At 39.3% G+C, this 18,501-nt stretch overlaps 1 protein-coding gene across 2 annotated transcripts; it reads left to right on the forward strand.

The window, feature by feature from the left end:
- ido1 (indoleamine 2,3-dioxygenase 1) lies at positions 1 to 15,836 on the forward strand. Of its 2 annotated transcripts, XM_048210880.1 has the most exons (10): positions 4 to 208; positions 1,475 to 1,570; positions 2,299 to 2,418; positions 2,515 to 2,633; positions 12,155 to 12,169; positions 12,470 to 12,569; positions 12,858 to 12,975; positions 13,050 to 13,101; positions 13,224 to 13,372; positions 15,016 to 15,836. In XM_048210880.1, the coding sequence occupies exons 1-10, from the start codon at positions 110 to 112 to the stop codon at positions 15,468 to 15,470; spliced, it is 1,323 nt and encodes a 440-aa protein (XP_048066837.1). In that variant the 5' UTR covers positions 4 to 109; the 3' UTR covers positions 15,471 to 15,836. The 2 variants fall into 2 exon arrangements, with proteins under 2 accessions (XP_048066838.1, XP_048066837.1); XM_048210881.1 differs by lacking the exon at positions 12,155 to 12,169 and having other exon boundaries at positions 1 to 208.
- Positions 15,837 to 18,501: the final 2,665 nt, after the last annotated feature.

Consider the following 18,501-nt stretch of genomic DNA (forward strand, 5'->3'; position numbering starts at 1 on the left):
GAGAGAGAGAGAGAGAGAGAGAGAGAGTTCCACGTACAGAGCGCAGACAGTAGCATATGCCCGACACTTGCTAAACAGAGAGTCATTCACTACTATCGGATCAAACATTATGGGCACTGAAGTGAAAAATACAGACACTGAAAAGCCACTGTCACTGAAAAAGTTTCACATCTCCGAGGATTATGGGTTTATTCTTCCTGAACCTCTGGTAGGTCATTACACTTGTAGCATTTTATTAGCTGTAACTAATTTTTTATTTTTTTATTTTATTTATTTATTTTTTTGTATATTGTAAAATTGTAGTAAGAATGTACTGTATTGGTGTTTTATGCTGTGTACAATTTAGGGAAATGAACTGGCTAAGAAAATGTACATTTATGACAAAGGAGCAATTGATTGCTATCAGGTACAAAGCCACAGTTTGTTTCATTACTTGATATAGTCCAAGTCACTGTGGTATTGGGAATGTTTTTAACAAACTATTAATTTGCATTCATATTAAGATACAGTAAGACTGATTGCTTGCATATAAAAGCATTAGACTTTGACACTGTTTGCTTTCTGAGTAACCTTTGCTTTAATGGTAAATAGGTAAATACAAAACTTTGCACATTTCAAACACAGTTTTATATTTGAATAACCAATGAAGCCAAGAAAGCTGATAGACAGTGGTCTTAGAAAACTCTCTACGTAAACTAAATTAGTTGGCTGACTTCAATAATTTTATTACATGCAGATATTTTTTTTAGCTGTAAAGGTCTTTGAATCGTTAACTTTGACTCGCATTTAGTATCTGGGATTATGCATGTCTTTTAATGACTGGTGTAAAACTAAAAAACCACCTCAAGGTACACGTTTGGACTGTGTAATCAGTCATATTTAACTCTTTGGCTGAGAAAAATAACATAACTGTATGGTATATTTTATGGACATAAAGAGTAATGGACATGAAAGAGTCATAACATGATTTGACATATACATTAAATATACAGTCAAACCAAAAATTATTCAGACATTTTTGATATCTTTGATATCTTTGATATTTTTTTTACTAGTGGGTGCAGGACACTATAGTTCATTTATGTAAGTGAGTATAGCCAAATAAAGTATACTGTGACATATTATACCCAAAGATTCTTCATACAGTGGACTACCAGTAAAATTAATAAAAATTTGGGACCAAAAATTATTTAGTCATTTTGACCTGACCATGTTCTGACATAATTAAGATTATTATTTTTTCTGACACAGTTTAACTCTGAGATATTATTTTACCATTTTTTTAAACTATAGTGAATAAACTGTATTGATTAATGAAATGTTCAAGGTGTCTGAATGCATTTTGGTTTGACTGTACATAGGTTTTCTTCATATCAGAATAACAGTAAATGTATAGAAAATTGATCATAAATGTGTATTATGTTACATACTGTGTTATGGACACATACTAATACACATGTACACTGTGTTTCAGACAGACCTACCGGCGCACTACAAGCCCTGGATGGACATTGCCAGAAATGTGACAGAACTCGTCTCTTCTCATTCTTTGCGCCTCAGAATTCATGATGTATGATCTTTCATACTAAGTCCACAATAGTAAAAGTGTCTTACCTACAAAGATTAAAAAAAAAAAAAAAACAATAATAATAATAATTAACATCAATTTAAAATTTTCCTTTTCCATTCACTATTTTGTGCTTCAGCTCCCATATATTATGTATATAGACTGTTTCACAGTTTCCTTTTACTTTCATTTTCCTTTCTGCCTTACTTTCCTTTTATTTTCTTTAGAGGAACCACAACGACTATATGGCGATTGTTTAACCCTTGTTTAACCCTTTTAACACAGACACCTTAAAATAAAGTGTAACCTTTAAACAATAGAATTATTAATTGTGAATTTCATTAATGAAGCAGAAAAAGCACTGTGATTATTACTGTAACTTAAACTGTGTAAGACTAATGTGTACTTACTAATGTCACTTTTCAGCTTCATTTTAAAACAAAGTATTATTTATATGATAGTTTTAAACATAAATATCTGTAATATTTAGAATTCTGCAATGTTTTTATGCCTTGTGTCAATGACAGTGACAGTCACCATGACATGCCACCATGTTTCATTTAAAAACAACAAGTGGTATTTTGCATTTAATCTAATAATCTTTTGTAACTTAGGTACCAAGTGAGAGGAAAAAAGCTCATGGTGGTGATGAGAATGGATGCAGGGTCTGAAAGGGTCAATAATTCAATTGTGATTGTTCAGTGATTTTTTTATGCGTTATCCTCTCTTAGATGCCTCTGTTGGAGACTCATTTGTTGCAGACCCATCGTGAGCTGCGTTTGGCTCATCTGGCTTTGAGCACGATGACTATGGGTTACGTATGGCAGGAGGGAGAGAGAGAAACAGTAAAAGTACAACAATGATTTTGTATGCAGTTCAAACCATTAATTGGACTGGACCACAGAACTGACCTGTCTGACTATTTACTGTATGTCATGAACTTCCAGGTGCTTCCGAGGAATCTATCGGTGCCGTTCTGTGAGGTGTCTCGGAGACTGGGTCTGCCCCCAATTCTCATCCACGCGGACACAGTCCTTGCTAACTGGAAGAAAAGAGATCCAGATGGGTAAACCCAAGATCCATACAATATGATATGTAAAACGCTGTGTTAGCTTGCCCTGTTTTAACAAATGTTTGCATTTTAAGTTTAAATGGAAATAATTATCAGTTAATTATGGTCTTCAGTACCTTTAGCATTCTTATTCATTTCAATAGCAATTGCTCAGCAGAACCCACAGAAGTACAACATTTAAGAGCTGCCATTTAAGTTGAGGCTGTAATTAAAACATCTACCAGCAGGGGCTAACCCTCATGGGGGAAAGTACACTTTAGCATACTTTTAAAAGAATATACTTAAAGGGTTAGTTCACCCAGAAATTAAAATGAAGTCATTATTTGCTCACCCTCATGTCGTTCCACACCCGTAAGACTTTCGTTCATCTTCGGAACACAAATGAAGATATTTTTAATGAAATCTGAGATATTTCTGTCCCTTCATTGACAGTCTATGCATCTACCACTTTGACGTTTCAAAAAGTTCATAAAGAGATCGTAAAATAAATCCATATGAATTTAGCGGTTTAGTCCAACTTTTCTGAAGAGATTAATCACTTTATATTATAAACAGATTGAATTTAGACTTTTATTCACATATAAACATTGGTCAGCAAACATTAACAGAAGCTCAACCGAACCTGCTTGATGCACAAGAACAAACCCCATTGTTCTTGCGGAAGCTCAAACATGCTCCGGTAGACGAGAATGAACCTCATTTTTGTTTTTGCTAAAGCTCAAACGTGCTGCGTAACACGAGAATGAACGTCATTGTTCTTGTGGAAGCTCAAATGTGCTGCATAACACACGAGAATGAACCTCATTGGTTCTTGCAGAAGCTCAAATGTGCTGCGTAACACGAGAATGAACCTGGTTCTTGCAGAAGCTCAAACATGCTGCGTAACATGAGAATGAACATCATTGGTTCTTGCGGAAGCTCAAATGTGCTGCATAACACACGAGAATGAACCTCATTGGTTCTTGCAGAAGCTCAAATGTGCTGCGTAACACACGAGAATGAACCTCATTGGTTCTTGCAGAAGCTCAAATGTGCTGCGTAACACACAAGAATGAACCTCATTGGTTCTTGCAGAAGCTCAAACGTGCTGCGTAACATGAGAATGAACCTCACTGGTTCTTGCCGAAGCTCAAACATGCTGCGTAACATGAGAATGAACCTCATTGTTCTTGTGGAAGCTCAAACGTGCTGCGTAACACGAGAATGAACCTCATTGGTTCTTGCGGAAGCTCAAATGTTCTGCGTAACACGAGAATGAACGTGGTTCTTGCAGAAGCTCAAACGTGCTGCATAACACATGAGAATGAACCTCACTGGATCTTGCAGAAGCTCAAACGTGCTGCGTAACACCAGAATGGACCTCATTGGTTCTTGCGGAAGCTCAAATGTGCTGCGTAACACATGAGAATGAACCTCACTGGTTCTTGCGGAAGCTCAAACGTGCTGCGTAACACATGAGAATGAATCTCATTGGTTCTTTTGGAAGCTCAAATGTGCTGCGTAACACGAGAATGAACCTCATTGGTTCTTGCGGAAGCTCAAACGTGCTGCGTAACACACGAGAATGAACCTCATTGGTTCTTGCGGAAGCTCAAATGTGCTGCGTAACACACGAGAATGAACCTCATTGGTTCTTGCGGAAGCTCAAATGTGCTGCATAACACACGAGAATGAACCTCATTGGTTCTTGCGGAAGCACAAATGTGCTGCATAACACACGAGAATGAACCTCATTGGTTCTTGCGGAAGCTCAAATGTGCTGCATAACACACGAGAATGAACCTCATTGGTTCTTGCGGAAGCTCAAACGTGCTGCGTAACATGAGAATGAACCTCACTGGTTCTTGCAGAAGCTCAAACGTGCTGCGTAACATGAGAATGAACATCATTGGTTCTTGCGGAAGCTCAAATGTGCTGCATAACACACGAGAATGAACCTCATTGGTTCTTGCAGAAGCTCAAATGTGCTGCGTAACACACGAGAATGAACCTCATTGGTTCTTGCAGAAGCTCAAATGTGCTGCGTAACACACAAGAATGAACCTCATTGGTTCTTGCAGAAGCTCAAACGTGCTGCGTAACATGAGAATGAACCTCACTGGTTCTTGCCGAAGCTCAAACATGCTGCGTAACATGAGAATGAACCTCATTGTTCTTGTAGAAGCTCAAACGTGCCGCGTAACACGAGAATGAACCTCATTGGTACTTGCGGAAGCTCAAATGTGCTGCGTAACACGAGAATGAACGTGGTTCTTGCAGAAGCTCAAACGTGCTGCATAACACATGAGAATGAACCTCACTGGATCTTGCAGAAGCTCAAACGTGCTGCGTAACACCAGAATGGACCTCATTGGTTCTTGCGGAAGCTCAAATGTGCTGCGTAACACATGAGAATGAACCTCACTGGTTCTTGCGGAAGCTCAAATGTGCTGCGTAACACACGAGAATGAACCTCATTGGTTCTTGCGGAAGCTCAAATGTGCTGCGTAACACACGAGAATGAACCTCACTGGTTCTTGCGGAAGCTCAAATGTGCTGCGTAACATGAGAATGAACCTCACTGGTTCTTGCAGAAGCTCAAACGTGCTGCATAACACACGAGAATGAACCTCATTGGTTCTTGCGGAAGCTCAAATGTGCTGCATAACACACGAGAATGAACCTCATTGGTTCTTGCGGAAGCTCAAATGTGCTGCATAACACACGAGAATGAACCTCATTGGTTCTTGCGGAAGCTCAAACGTGCTGCGTAACATGAGAATGAACCTCATTGGTTCTTGCGGAAGCTCAAACGTGCTGCGTAACACGAGAATGAACCTCATTGGTTCTTGCAGAAGCTCAAACGTGCTGCGTAACATGAGAATGAACATCATTGGTTCTTGCGGAAGCTCAAATGTGCTGCATAACACACGAGAATGAACCTCATTGGTTCTTGCAGAAGCTCAAATGTGCTGCGTAACACACGAGAATGAACCTCATTGGTTCTTGCCGAAGCTCAAACGTGCTGTGTAACATGAGAATGAACCTCCCTTGTTCTTGCAGAAGCTCAAACGTGCTGCGTAACATGAGAATGAACCTCATTGGTTCTTGAAGAAGCTCAAACGTGCTGCTTAACATGAGAATGAACCTCATTGGTTCTTGCCGAAGCTCAAACGTGCTGCGTAACACATGAGAATGAACCTCATTGGTTCTTGCAGAAGCTCAAATGTGCTGCGTAACACACGAGAATGAACCTCACTGGTTCTTGCGGAAGCTCAAATGTGCTGCGTAACATGAGAATGAACCTCACTGGTTCTTGCAGAAGCTCAAACGTGCTGCGTAACACACGAGAACGAACGTCATTGGTTCTTGCGGAAGCTCAAATGTGCTGCGTAACACACGAGAATGAACCTTATTGGTTCTTGAGGAAGCTCAAATGTGCTGCATAACACACGAGAATGAACCTCATTGGTTCTTGCGGAAGCTCAAACGTGCTGCGTAACATGAGAATGAACCTCACTGGTTCTTGCCGAAGCTCAAACATGCTGCGTAACATGAGAATGAACCTCATTGTTCTTGTGGAAGCTCAAACGTGCTGCGTAACACGAGAATGAACCTCATTGGTTCTTGCGGAAGCTCAAATGTGCTGCGTAACACGAGAATGAACGTGGTTCTTGCAGAAGCTCAAACGTGCTGCATAACACATGAGAATGAACCTCACTGGATCTTGCAGAAGCTCAAACGTGCTGCCTAACACCAGAATGGACCTCATTGGTTCTTGCGGAAGCTCAAATGTGCTGCGTAACACATGAGAATGAACCTCACTGGTTCTTGCGGAAGCTCAAACGTGCTGCGTAACACATGAGAATGAATCTCATTGGTTCTTTTGGAAGCTCAAATGTGCTGCGTAACACGAGAATGAACCTCACTGGTTCTTGCGGAAGCTCAAATGTGCTGCGTAACACACGAGAATGAACCTCATTGGTTCTTGCGGAAGCTCAAATGTGCTGCGTAACACACGAGAATGAACCTCACTGGTTCTTGCGGAAGCTCAAATGTGCTGCGCAACATGAGAATGAACCTCACTGGTTCTTGCAGAAGCTCAAACGTGCTGCATAACACACGAGAATGAACCTCATTGGTTCTTGCGGAAGCTCAAATGTGCTGCATAACACACGAGAATGAACCTCATTGGTTCTTGCAGAAGCTCAAATGTGCTGCATAACACACGAGAATGAACCTCATTGGTTCTTGCGGAAGCTCAAACGTGCTGCGTAACATGAGAATGAACCTCATTGGTTCTTGCGGAAGCTCAAACGTGCTGCGTAACACGAGAATGAACCTCATTGGTTCTTGCAGAAGCTCAAACGTGCTGCGTAACACGAGAATGAACCTCATTGGTTCTTGCAGAAGCTCAAATGTGCTGCGTAACAAGAGAATGAACATCATTGGTTCTTGCGGAAGCTCAAATGTGCTGCATAACACACGAGAATGAACCTCATTGGTTCTTGCAGAAGCTCAAACGTGCTGCGTAACATGAGAATGAACCTCATTGGTTCTTGCAGAAGCTCAAACGTGCTGCGTAACATGAGAATGAACCTCATTGGTTCTTGAAGAAGCTCAAACGTGCTGCTTAACATGAGAATGAACCTCATTGGTTCTTGCAGAAGCTCAAACGTGCTGCGTAACATGAGAATGAACCTCATTGGTTCTTGCGGAAGCTCAAACGTGCTGCGTAACACATGAGAATGAACCTCATTGGTTCTTGCGGAAGCTCAAATGTGCTGCGTAACACATGAGAATGAACCTCACTGGTTCTTGCGGAAGCTCAAATGTGCTGCGTAACATGAGAATGAACCTCACTGGTTCTTGCAGAAGCTCAAACGTGCTGCGTAACACACGAGAACGAACCTCATTGGTTCTTGCGGAAGCTCAAATGTGCTGCATAACACACGAGAACGAACCTCATTGGTTCTCGCGGAAGCTCAAACGTGCTGCGTAACATGAGAATGAACCTCATTGGGTCTTGCGGAAGCTCAAACGTGCTGCGTAACATGAGAATGAACATCATTGGTTCTTGCGGAAGCTCAAATGTGCTGCATAACACACGAGAATGAACCTCATTGGTTCTTGCAGAAGCTCAAATGTGCTGCGTAACACACGAGAATGAACCTCATTGGTTCTTGCGGAAGCTCAAATGTGCTGCGTAACACACGAGAATGAACCTCATTGGTTCTTTTGGAAGCTCAAATGTGCTGCGTAACACGAGAATGAACCTCATTGGTTCTTGCGGAAGCTCAAATGTGCTGCGTAACACACGAGAATGAACCTCATTGGTTCTTGCGGAAGCTCAAATGTGCTGCGTAACACACGAGAATGAACCTCACTGGTTCTTGCGGAAGCTCAAATGTGCTGCGCAACATGAGAATGAACCTCACTGGTTCTTGCAGAAGCTCAAACGTGCTGCATAACACACAAGAATGAACCTCATTGGTTCTTGCGGAAACTCAAATGTGCTGCATAACACACGAGAATGAACCTCATTGGTTCTTGCAGAAGCTCAAATGTGCTGCATAACACACGAGAATGAACCTCATTGGTTCTTGCGGAAGCTCAAACGTGCTGCGTAACATGAGAATGAACCTCATTGGTTCTTGCGGAAGCTCAAACGTGCTGCGTAACACGAGAATGAACCTCATTGGTTCTTGCAGAAGCTCAAACGTGCTGCGTAACACGAGAATGAACCTCATTGGTTCTTGCAGAAGCTCAAACGTGCTGCGTAACACACGAGAATGAACCTCATTGGTTCTTGCGGAAGCTCAAATGTGCTGCGTAACACACGAGAATGAACCTCATTGGTTCTTGCAGAAGCTCAAACGTGCTGCGTAACATGAGAATGAACCTCACTGGTTCTTGCCGAAGCTCAAACATACTGCGTAACATGAGAATGAACCTCATTGTTCTTGTGGAAGCTCAAACGTGCTGCGTAACACGAGAATGAACCTCATTGGTTCTTGCGGAAGCTCAAATGTGCTGCGTAACATGAGAATGAACCTCATTGGTTCTTGCGGAAGCTCAAACGTGCTGCATAACACATGAGAATGAACCTCACTGGATCTTGCAGAAGCTCAAACGTGCTGCGTAACACCAGAATGAACCTCATTGGTTCTTGCGGAAGCTCAAATGTGCTGCGTAACACATGAGAATGAACCTCACTGGTTCTTGCGGAAGCTCAAACGTGCTGTGTAACACATGAGAATGAACCTCATTGGTTCTTGCGGAAGCTCAAATGTGCTGCGTAACACACGAGAATGAACCTCACTGGTTCTTGCGGAAGCTCAAATGTGCTGCGTAACACACGAGAATGAACCTCACTGGTTCTTGCGGAAGCTCAAATGTGCTGCGTAACATGAGAATGAACCTCACTGGTTCTTGCAGAAGCTCAAACGTGCTGCATAACACACGAGAATGAACCTCATTGTTTCTTGCGGAAGCTCAAATGTGCTGCATAACACACGAGAATGAACCTCATTGGTTCTTGCGGAAGCTCAAATGTGCTGCATAACACACGAGAGTGAACCTCATTGGTTCTTGCGGAAGCTCAAACGTGCTGCGTAACAGGAGAGTGAACCTCATTGGTTCTTGCGGAAGCTCAAACGTGCTGCGTAACATGAGAATGAACATCATTGGTTCTTGCGGAAGCTCAAATGTGCTGCATAACACACGAGAATGAACCTCATTGGTTCTTGCGGAAGCTCAAATGTGCTGCATAACACACGAGAATGAACCTCATTGGTTCTTGCGGAAGCTTAAACGTGCTGCGAAACATGAGAATGAACATCATTGGTTCTTGCGGAAGCTCAAATGTGCTGCATAACACACGAGAATGAACCTCATTGGTTCTTGCAGAAGCTCAAATGTGCTGCGTAACACACGAGAATGAACCTCATTGGTTCTTGCGGAAGCTCAAATGTGCTGCGTAACACACGAGAATGAACCTCATTGGTTCTTGCAGAAGCTCAAACGTGCTGCGTAACATGAGAATGAACCTCACTGGTTCTTGCCGAAGCTCAAACATGCTGCGTAACATGAGAATGAACCTCACTGGTTCTTGCAGAAGCTCAAACGTGCTGCGTAACATGAGAATGAACCTCACTGGTTCTTGCAGAAGCTCAAACGTGCTGCGTAACATGAGAATGAACCTTATTGGTTCTTGAAGAAGCTCAAACGTGCTGCTTAACATGAGAATGAACCTCATTGGTTCTTGCCGAAGCTCAAACGTGCTGCGTAACATGAGAATGAACCTCACTGGTTCTGGCAGAAGCTCAAACGTGCTGCGTAACACATGAGAATGAACCTCGTTGGTTCTTGCAGAAGCTCAAACGTGCTGCGTAACACACGAGAATGAACCTCGTTGGTTCTTGCCGAAGCTCAAACGTGCTGCGTAACATGAGAATGAACCTCACTGGTTCTTGCAGAATCTCAAACGTGCTGCGTAACACATGAGAATGAACCTCGTTGGTTCTTGCAGAAGCTCAAACATGCTGCGTAACACACGAGAATGAACCTCGTTGGTTCTTGCCGAAGCTCAAACGTGCTGCATAACATGAGAATGAACCTCACTGGTTCTTGAAGAAGCTCAAACGTGCTGCGTAACACGAGAATGAACCTCATTGGTTCTTGCCGAAGCTCAAATGTGCTGCGTAACATGAGAATGAACCTCACTGGTTCTTGCAGAAGCTCAAACGTGCTGCGTAACACGAGAATGAACCTCATTGGTTCTTGCCGAAGCTCAAATGTGCTGCGTAACATGAGAATGAACCTCACTGGTTCTTGCAGAAGCTCAAACGTGCTGCGTAACACGAGAATGAACCTCATTGGTTCTTGCCGAAGCTCAAATGTGCTGCGTAACATGAGAATGAACCTCACTGGTTCTTGAAGAAGCTCAAACGTGCTGTGTAACATGAGAATGAACCTCATTGGTTCTTGCCGAAGCTCAAATGTGCTGCGTAACATGAGAATGAACCTCACTGGTTCTTGCAGAAGCTCAAACGTGCTGCGTAACATGAGAATGAACCTCACTGGTTCTTGCAGAAGCTCAAACGTGCTGCGTAACATGAGAATGAACCTCATTGGTTCTTGAAGAAGCTCAAACGTGCTGCGTAACATGAGAATGAACCTCACTGGTTCTTGCCGAAGCTCAAACGTGCTGCGTAACACACGAGAATGAACCTCATTGGTTCTTGCAGAAGCTCAAACGTGCTGTGTAACACGAGCATGAACCTCATTGGTTCTTGCCAAAGCTCAAACGTGCTGCGTAACATGAGAATGAATCTCATTGGTTCTTGCAGAAGCTCAAACGTGCTGCGTAACACACGAGAATGAACCTCATTTGCAAAGAAGCTCATTTGCAGAAGCTGTTTTTGGACAATTAATGACAATTAAAGAATTTCATTGGTTCTTGCAGAAGCTCAAACGTGCTGCGTAACACACGAGAATGAACCTCATTGGTTCTTGCAGAAGCTCAAACGTGCTGTGTAACACGAGCATGAACCTCATTGGTTCTTGCCGAAGCTCAAACGTGCTGCGTAACATGAGAATGAACCTCACTGGTTCTTGCGGAAGCTCAAAAGTGCTGTGTAACACGAGAATGAACCTTATTGGTTCTTGAAGAAGCTCAAATGCGCTGCGTAATATGAGAATGAACCTCATTGGTTCTTGCAGAAGCTCAAATGTGCTGTGTAACACATGAGAATAAACATCATTGGTTCTCGCACATTAATCAATGTTTGTATGTGAATAAAAGCCTAAATTTAATCTGTTCATCATATAAAGTGATCGAATCTCTTCAGATAACCGCTAAATTCATGTGGATTAGATTTACAATCTCTTTATGAACTTTTTGAAACGTCAAAGTGGTAGTAGCGTAGCTGTTTGTCAATAGAGGGACAGAAATTGCTCATATTTAATTAAAAATATCTGACTTTGTGTTTCTAAGATGAACGAACATCTTATGGGTTTGGAACGACACAAGGATAGTTAATGACAGAATTTTCATTTTTCAGTGAACTAACCCTTTATGTATGAACTGAATGCAATGTTTTTGGACAATTAATGACAATTAAAGATATTTAAATATGAAGTATACTGCCAAATGTACTGATCAGCATTTATAGTAAACTAAAATATACTTTAAAATAAAATATACTAATTTCTATTGAAACTTGAATGTCATGTATTTAAATATATTTGTTAATAATATATTTACAAATAATTAATTATTTGTAATGGTGAAGTTACAATTTACTATGTGTAAAAAATATTAACTTCATATCAAACAACAGACTACAGTTAAAATTGTAATTAAAATAGCCGTACTTCTTTAAAGCATGACAAAAGTTGTTTATTAAAAGTTGTTTATTAAAAAATTATGTACTTATATCCCAAATTAAGACAAATCATGTTTCAGAAGTAACATGTGTATTATAAATTGCATATTTCTTTTTCATGCACAACTGGACACTGATTGTTCCCAGACCTTTTTCCTTGGAGTAAGTATTTTGTTGAATTAACAGAAATGTGTGTTACATGTTATTGATTTGTAGAACCAGCAGAGGGAGCCATCTTATTATGTACAGTGTGGAACATGTAAATGTGATCTATTTGTGTTCAGATCCTCTTTATAGCATCCTACAAATACATTTATGGCAAGAATTAGACATCACAATGATAACCTATAAAAATAATGTAAAAAAAAATTGCAAAACTTTGTAAACCAGATGTTGATATAGTTTAAGGCTAATGCTTCTGAAGTGTTGACCTGCCGTCCGACTGTTCTTGCTTCTTATAAGGAACTTGGAGTTGTTGTTGACATTGCCTGGAGGGGAAAGTGTAAGGGGTTTTTTTCTGGTTACACTGCTGGTGGAGTTGGCAGCTGTTCCTGGCCTGAAGGTTTGACACCTTTACAAATGCCACAGTTCAAAGACAAAGCATGAGATACAGAAGCCATGATAGTAAATAATTCATATTGATACATCATGGTAGTATTTGTTGAATTACCTTGGAGTGCAAATACCATGGTATGTGAATATGAACTTTGAAGTTAATTCTGTATTCTAATAATATCCAATCATCATTTTCTACAGCATGGCACACATTCTGTATTACCATCTGATAACATTACTGTACTATGGTAATGCTAGATCTTAAAAATAAATTAGCTGTTTCGTTTTTTTACAGTCTATCCTTGATGTCATCAACGGTGTCCATTATAATGATGTTGCTATGGTCACCAAAGCTCTGGATGTTGTCAGTCAGGCCATAGACAGCATGAAACAGGCTCTTAAACTGATGCATGGTAATACTTTTAGGTGATAAATGACCTCTATATGTTCATTCAAGTGGTTTTAATACTTATTGTGACCATTTCAGAATATGTAGATCCCTCCATATTCTATGGCATTATTAGGATCTATCTGTCTGGGTAAGACATATTGTTGGTTTCACAGCTTTTTTGGATTCCTAAAGGTTTTCCTTTAGGTTTTGGAACCTAAAAGTTCTTCTGAATTTATAAAACTTTACTCTCCTGCTGCATGTGGGGTTTAGATGGAAAGATAACCCATCAATGCCAGAAGGTCTCGTGTACGAGGGAGTTCAGGAGAAGCCAATGGAGTTTTCGGGAGGCAGTGCCGCACAAAGTAGTATCCTACACTGCTTTGATGAGCTGCTGGGAGTCCAACATAAAGGCGACGGTGGTAAGAGAATCATCCTTAATTTCCCTCATGGTTAGATCATTCCTGATTTAAAATTTTGCCTTGCAGTCACAACAGTGATGATTATGCTGGATAACATGGGATCATCATGTTTTGCACAAACTTGCAGAGTCCGTGCCAGCGATACTGTTATTAATGAACCAGTTGCAAAATATATCCTATCTTGCTTATAGGGCAAGGGTTTTCAAGCTGGTTTCATGCAGAATCAGAATGACCTTTAATGCCAAGTATGTTTACACACACAGAGAATTTGTCCAGTACAGAGAAATAAGTACAGACATTGATAAAATGAATATAACACAATAGTATAAAAGGCAATAAAGTTGAATATAATACAACACAATAGACAGAGTTACGTGTATAAAGATAAGCTATATACTAAATAAAAATATTTTTGTGCACTCAAAGTTAATGCATTAAAAAATAAATAAAAATATATTAAAAACAGATTTCATGTAAAATAATAACATGTTATTGATGTTGTTTTAACATGCTGCTTTATTTGCCATATTTATTGTGAAAAACACTTATTTACATTTTAATTGAATTTAAAATGTTCCTTCTCAGGCGTATACATCTAACATAACTTGCAGTATTTAAAAAAAGTTTTAAATATTTAAATATATATTTAAATAATATTTCATATAATGTTATTTGTAATATAAAATTTTCAGTGTAATTAATTTTAGATTTTATTTTGTGTCAGTAAGATTTTTTTTTTTTTTTTTTAAAGAAAGAATACTATAATAATAATAATAATAATAATAATAATTTTATTCTGCAAGGATGTATTACATTTTTCAAAGGTGACAGTAAAGACTTTTAAATTATTACCAAAAAATTTTATTTTAAATAAATACTGTTCTCTTGAACTTTCTATTCATCAAAGAATCCTGAAAAAAATGTCTCATAGTTTCCACAAAAATATGTATCATCATCATTGATAATCAGAAATGTTTCTTGAGCAGCAAATCAGCCTATTAGAATGATTTCTGAAGGATCATGTGACACTGAAGACTGAAGTAATGATGCTGAAAAGTTAAACTATATTAAAATAGAAAACACTTATTTTAATTCATAATAACACTTCACAATATAACAGTATAACTGTATTTTTGATCAATTAAATGCAGCCTAATGTCAAAAACTTTAAACAGTTTTACCGAACCCAAACTTCTGAAAGCTAATATACCTAATGTTAGAGAGTCAGACTGGTAACTTGAATGTTGCATGTTCGATTCTCATTACTGGCTCAAATGACTGAGTTGCAAGACACCTAACCCCCAATCACTCTCTGGACACCACAGCAAAAAGGCTGCCCACTGCTCCAGGTGTATGTGTGTGTGTTCACTACTCCCATTGTGTGTGCACTAACATGGATGGGTTAAATGCAGAGGACAAATTCTGAGTATGGGTTACCATACTTGGCCTTCACATGTTTAAAGAAAGGAAAGAAAAGTATATAGGCCTATATATAAATTGCAAAGCCAATATTTTCCAGATAATGTTTTATTTTTTTGAACAAATGTTAGATGAAAATAAAAGACAAATGCAGTTTATAAAACACTTTTGCATTTGTAGCCTATTGAAAACTTTGTATCGCTCTGTCAATACTGTTCAAACAGGGGCCTTCCTGAGAAGAATGAGAGACTACATGCCGCCCTCTCATAAGCGTTTCATTGAAGACATCTCTTGTCGCCCGTCCCTGCGCAACTTTGTGCTCCAGCAAGCCGATGAGCATCTAACGCACACATTTGAACAGTGTGTGGCTCGCTTGGTGGACTTTCGGAGTTGCCACATCAACATTGTCACCCGTTACATTACTATACCGGCATCCCGTGCCAAACAGCTCCGTGCAAACAAGCAAGGTTTGGTCGATGAGCTCGACGCTATCAGGAAAGCACCAACAGCGCTGGAGGAAAGAGGTACTGGAGGTTCAGGGATTATGGTCTTTCTGAAGACTGTGCGTGATGAAACTAAAGACGTCCACATACCACACTGTACTAATGGGAACCACGTCTTGCCAGACGCACCGATGACAGCGATACAGAAGGCTGCGTCTGAGCTCACAATAGAATGAAAATAGTATCTTGAATGGTGATTTAACAACCCAGGCTCATTGGAAAAAATTATATTACGTTGCTTTTTGCATGTTTCGCAACACTTTCAAAGTGAAATGGCCAGTGTGTGGCGCTAAAAACACGTTAAGTTTTATCTGCAACAGATGAACACGAATCTGGCAATGTTTTATTAAAGGTACAATAAGCGATTTTTGAGAAACGCTGTTGAAAGTGGATCAGACCGAGCACCACAACACACTTGTATATACTCTTGTGTACTGTTTGTACATTTTTTGTTCTTCCTTGTCATTCGTTCGTCATCTTTGCTTTATTTTTCATGAAGCAATATTTTTCGTCGCTTCAGCTGTAATAAAGAGGCATCCACACTCTTGCACTGTGTTTTCATGCATTTTGGGGGTGGTGCAATGAAAGGAGGGGTGTGTTTGTTTAGGTTGATTTCAAATATCAACGTTTCTCAGAAATCACTTACTGCACTATAAAGTTGGTTGTTGTACGTATGGCTGCAGTTCAGAAAAGAAATGTCTGGAGAGTGGTGCTAAAAGGTTAAAGCTTTACCACGTCTGAAAATAACATACACCAGTTATACTAAACCCCCTCTAAAACTGATAGTGTTAGAAAACATCAACTTTTGACGAAGAAATCATGCCATTTGCTGTTTCATGGGACTTCTTCCCAGGGCTTGCTGCTTAATTTTTCCATAGGAGCGCATGTGTTTAGGAGCACATTAAAAAGCATTAGGGGAGCAAATAAAATTTGTCAAATTATGTGTTTTTCCTAAATAAAGGGATACAAGGAGACATTTATAAACGAAATAATTAATTTATTAGAATACAAAATGTACACTAGGTTTTTACATTTCTGCTTCAAAATGTAATATGAAATTTAAGCTGCAGTCTGTAACTTTTTTGCTTAAAAATGATGCAAAATCAATTTTTGAGCAAGTACATAACCAGCCAGTGTTCAAAACTATCTCCTTAACTTAGCCCGATTAAATAATGTTTTCTAATCCGAGTGGTACTTGTAGGTTTCCGCGGGAAATTCGAGCATGCAGCCGTTCTTCTTTGTGTCATTACGCCATGTCTGTTTACATAAAGGAGTCGCAGCTAGTAGGTTATATCATGTGAGGATGCTGCAGGTAGTGGATCATTTATAGCCTTTTCTCACAGCAGCTGCAATAATTAAACTTATCATGTGGATGGCGGATTGTATGGTATGACAAATTAACATTAGACATTAGACTGTACAGAAATTGAAATCTACAGGTAACGCTAATACACACTAAATACACGTAGTCACGCAATGTTAACATTAACAATTTGAGAACAAAGTATAACAATAATAAAAATTTGCATGGTTTGATGTGATATGAGCTAAGCGATATTTAGATTTAATCACCATTGGTAGCGCGGTTTATTGTAATGCTTTTTTTTTTTCTCAGTTGGTCAGAACAAAAGTGGCAAACAAGTTACTTGTTCAGATGACATTTTTCTGGTGAAAATTCTTATTTTGGTCATACTTCCAAGATGCAGAATCTGTGATTCCGAAGTACAGTATCCACACCGATGTGGTGACTGACACATTAGATTCATCCGCGCTGAGGAGCTGTGCTGACGCACAACCCACATAAAGATGATAATTCTGCAAATAACTGCAATTACAGGTTTCAAACAGAGATGGCGACAAAGAGGCAAAACTTACGGACTGCTGCTTTAAATGTTCTTTCCTTCCTGTGACGAGGCAGCCCAGACAAAAGTTCACATTACATTAAATGCCAGATACATATTATTGTGTAACCAAAATACTAATAATAACCAGTGAAAAAAACTTTATTTTAAAAAACATTACATTTTAAATAGACTTATAATCATAAACAAGCCCGAAATTTGCAATTTTTACCCCCTGAACCAGTTCAGCGCAAATCCCACCCTGCAGTAGAATTGGTTGCAGGGCGAGATTGTGCTGAATTGGTTTGGGGCTAAAAAAAAATCTCACTACCGAAATTCACTGGGACTCTTATTTTGAAATGTATGCTTTATTATTGCCGGCTGCTCATTCAAATGATGAGGGAGATAAAATATGCAATCCTACAACCATCCACAACATATAACAATACAAACACCATAAAGTAAACATATTGTCAAAATTCATCAAGCAATCTACTGGCATAAATGTGCAGTATTCATTGATTGTGAACTGCTCTGAAACCAACAGCGTTGTTACTTTAAAACATGCAGTGCTCATATTTATGTAATTAAATCATAGACCTTTAAATTTAAGAATCACATTCCAAATGATTAAGTTTGTTGTTCCATTTAAGATACTTAAGACTTTTTATGACCTTAAATTTCATAACACTGAGGACCCACAGGGACTATGTTTTCTTAATTTGCACACATGCTCCCAAATACATTTTACAGTTTGTGCACATCTCTTTTTAGTCAACAATGTGAGTGAAATGCTTGCACTGTCGAGCCCTGGCTCCGCATCGCAAGCGCACCGCTGTACCAGGCGAGCTACCGAGCAAGTTTACTATGTCAGAAAAGCCATACATATGAAGCTGATTATGTGATGCATACGTCAAAATGTATTCGTTTGCAAGTCATACACTATTGTAAAAGTGTTTTGAGGCCACAACATATAACATTACATATAACAATAAGTGTTGATTATTCAGTAATCTGCCTCTAATTATAATTTGTGTCAATGTTGATGGTGATGTACTGCCACCAGTGGTCATTTCAGCCTGAAACTGCAGTAAATTGTATGTATAGGTTTTGCAAAAATGTAGAGACATGTTCTTCCAATGAGCCTATGTTGCAACTTGACCTGCTACTAAGACAAAATACTCTCAAACTTTTTGGTGCAAGAGGAAAAACTACAAAATATTTTCCTCAAAGAAAATTTGCCTTAAATTTCAAAGGTCTCAGTGTATGTCTTTGAAGATGTTAATTTATCCATAACTGTCAAACAATATATGACTTTCCATTACAAATGTTGTAATTGTTGTCTGAACATTAGTTTAGTAAGTAC

The sequence above is a fragment of the Megalobrama amblycephala genome, linkage group LG12 (genome assembly GCF_018812025.1).
Source record: "Megalobrama amblycephala isolate DHTTF-2021 linkage group LG12, ASM1881202v1, whole genome shotgun sequence".
Lineage (NCBI taxonomy): Eukaryota > Metazoa > Chordata > Actinopteri > Cypriniformes > Xenocyprididae > Megalobrama > Megalobrama amblycephala.